Source organism: Alexandromys fortis, unplaced genomic scaffold (assembly GCF_014885135.2).
Source record: "Alexandromys fortis isolate MF-2015 unplaced genomic scaffold, M_Fortis_MF-2015_v1.1 scaffold_67, whole genome shotgun sequence".
NCBI classification, from domain to species: Eukaryota; Metazoa; Chordata; class Mammalia; order Rodentia; family Cricetidae; genus Alexandromys; species Alexandromys fortis.
The window spans coordinates 1,406,733-1,409,180 of NW_026067945.1; the positions used below are offsets into that span (position 1 = coordinate 1,406,733).

At 53.7% G+C, this 2,448-nt stretch overlaps 1 protein-coding gene across 6 annotated transcripts in view; it reads right to left on the reverse strand.

Annotated features, from left to right (window-relative positions):
* Positions 1-2,105, reverse strand: part of Tjp1 (tight junction protein 1) — a 240,389-nt gene extending 238,284 nt beyond the window's left edge. For all 6 annotated transcript variants that reach the window (XM_050149120.1, XM_050149118.1, XM_050149117.1 and 3 more), the window contains exon 1: positions 1,918-2,105. In XM_050149120.1, coding sequence (XP_050005077.1) covers positions 1,918-2,090 — 173 coding nt within the window. In that variant the 5' untranslated portion in view covers positions 2,091-2,105. The remainder of the gene's footprint in view (positions 1-1,917) is intronic.
* Positions 2,106-2,448: the final 343 nt, after the last annotated feature.

Here is a 2,448-nt window from a genome sequence, read left to right on the forward strand (position 1 = left end):
GAGAGAGAGAGAGAGAGAGAGAGAGAGAGAGAGAGAGAGTGTGTCCAAACCTAATGACCCCTTAGAGGCAAGCATCTTTACCCAATGAGCCATCTTGCAAGCTTTTGTTGTTGTTGTTCGTTTGTTTTTGCGATGGGGCCTCAGGTTGGCCTTGAACTCATGATATTATTGCCTTGGCGTTCCAAGGGATGGAATTATGGGCACTTACCACCCTGCTCTGCCTAAGAACGACCCATTCTTCAATTATTTGCTAAAAATCATCTTCCACAGACATTCTATTTTCCAGTGCTTGGGCTCAAGTCCAGGTTGTCGTATGTGTTGGGCAAATGCTCTGCTGGAGCCTCACCCCCTTTCCCCAAGGACACATTGATTTTCTTTGCCATTTTTTTTTTTAAAGACCAGGTTTCTCTGCACTGGTGGTACTGGAACCTGTTCTGTAGACCAGGCTGGCCTTGAACTCAGAGATCCACCTGCCTCTGCCTCCCTCGTGCTGGAATTAAAGACTTGTGCACACCACAGCCAGGCCACCAAGGACACATCTGAATTCAACGGTTGCCAGCCTTACCAGTCTAGCCTTCTGTGAGCTGCCCTCGGCTGGTAAGCAAGTGTAAAAAGTTTGTCTTTAACAAATAGTGTGTATGGGTGAGGGGGACGACTAGAGGATGCTAACATTTCCTAAGTGTGTGTTGCTCACCCAGCACAGCAGTAGTAACAGGCTGATTGGACATCAGAGATGCTCTGTGTAACATCATAGAGCGATAACAAGAGTCTCAGCTTACCCAGGGAGAAACAGGCATGACAATAACTTGCTGAAGGTCACACTGTAAGTGGCACAGGGAAAATTCGAACTCTGCACCCACACCCACAATTACAGTCTTTCCTTCACTATTGACCACTATTGGAATTCTTTTTTTTTTTTAACTTATATTCCTCGATTGATTAACCCCTATAGACTTGGAAGCATTGTTTCAGATTTTATATAGCAGAAGTTTCTTCTCCACTTCAAAAAAGCAGCCTCATTTCATATTTCGCTACTTAGGATTACCCTATAGCCAATAGAATCGAACAGCCAAATAAAATATTCATATCCTATACTGAGCACTCACTAATAATTTTCAAATTAAAATGGTCATTGACTCTCTCAATTACTAGTTCCCGACCCCACTAGTTTTCCTTCCTTATTTCTTTTGTGGTTGAATCTTAAGCCTGTATCTCCAGCCAATGGAATGCCCAGGTGGCAATGGGAGCCCATGCGGCATATTTAGATGCTAATACGTACAACATGCAACCTAAGGATAAACGACTGTGTGAGCCAGATCTGAATAATTCCTAGACATTTTCACTTAATCCGGTGTTCTTTTCAATTACCTCGATAACAGCTTCCAGGTCGGAGGAAGCAGATACCGTGGAGATAAAATGACAGTCCTCGACAAAACGACGGTAACATCACAACTTCCTCCCTTTAGCGTGGGAACGGCTCATCTTTTACTATGCGCCCAACAGCAGGTGCATTCGGGGAAATAACAGAAGACGCACCGACAAGAACCAAGGGATTGCAGAGCTAGGTCGCGGTCTGCTGCAGAGCTCGGCGTGCAATTGCCACCCAGCAGCACTCGCCGGCGCCCAGGGGAAGGAGAGCCCCAGCGAGGCCAGGATGCGGGGCGCGGGGTCCCAGCCGCTCCCTCCCCGCGCGCTCTCGGAGTCGCCTGCAGGAGCGCGGCGCGCGGCCCGGGCGCTGGGCGATGGCTGCTCCGCTAGCTCAGCGCGCCCCACCGCTGCCAGGCCCCACGCCCCCGCCCTGCTCCTGCGCCCCTGTCCCCTGTCCACGCGCCCCGGCCCTGCCCCCGGTGCCCCTGTCTCTGTGCTCCTCCGGTATCCCCACTGCCCTGTTGGCGCGCCGCAGCCCCCAGTCCTTACCACAGCTTCCTCTTGAGCGGCAGGAGACTGCCGCGATTGGACGGGGTGACGCCAATGGCCATCTGCAGCACCGTCAGGTATTTCTGGTACTTCATCTTGTCCCCGCTCCGCTCGCGGGCAGGGCCCCGCCGCCGCCGCCGCCGCCGCAGACACAGCCCCTCCAAGCGCCGCATAGATCAGCTCTGGGCCATCCGCCGCCCCGCCGCGCGCCCCGCTCCCGCTCCTGCCGCCGTGCGTGGCCCGCTCGCGCCGCCGTGCGTGGCCCGGTACCGCCGCCGTGCGCGTCCTCCGCCCGCTCTCCGCCGCCCCGCGCGAGCTCGGCACCGCTGCGCACCGGCGGGCGCGGCCTGGAGGCGGCGCTAAGCGAGCCTCGCAACGCGCAGGTCTGCACCCACGTGCCTCAGTTTCCCCAAGGGGCTGTAAGCTCATTTTCAGTTGATTATGGCCGTAAAAAAAACTCAGAACAGGAAAAAAAATGTATATGATTACTACTTTGTGGTTTGTCTCTAAGTGTTTTATTTTCTGCCCTGG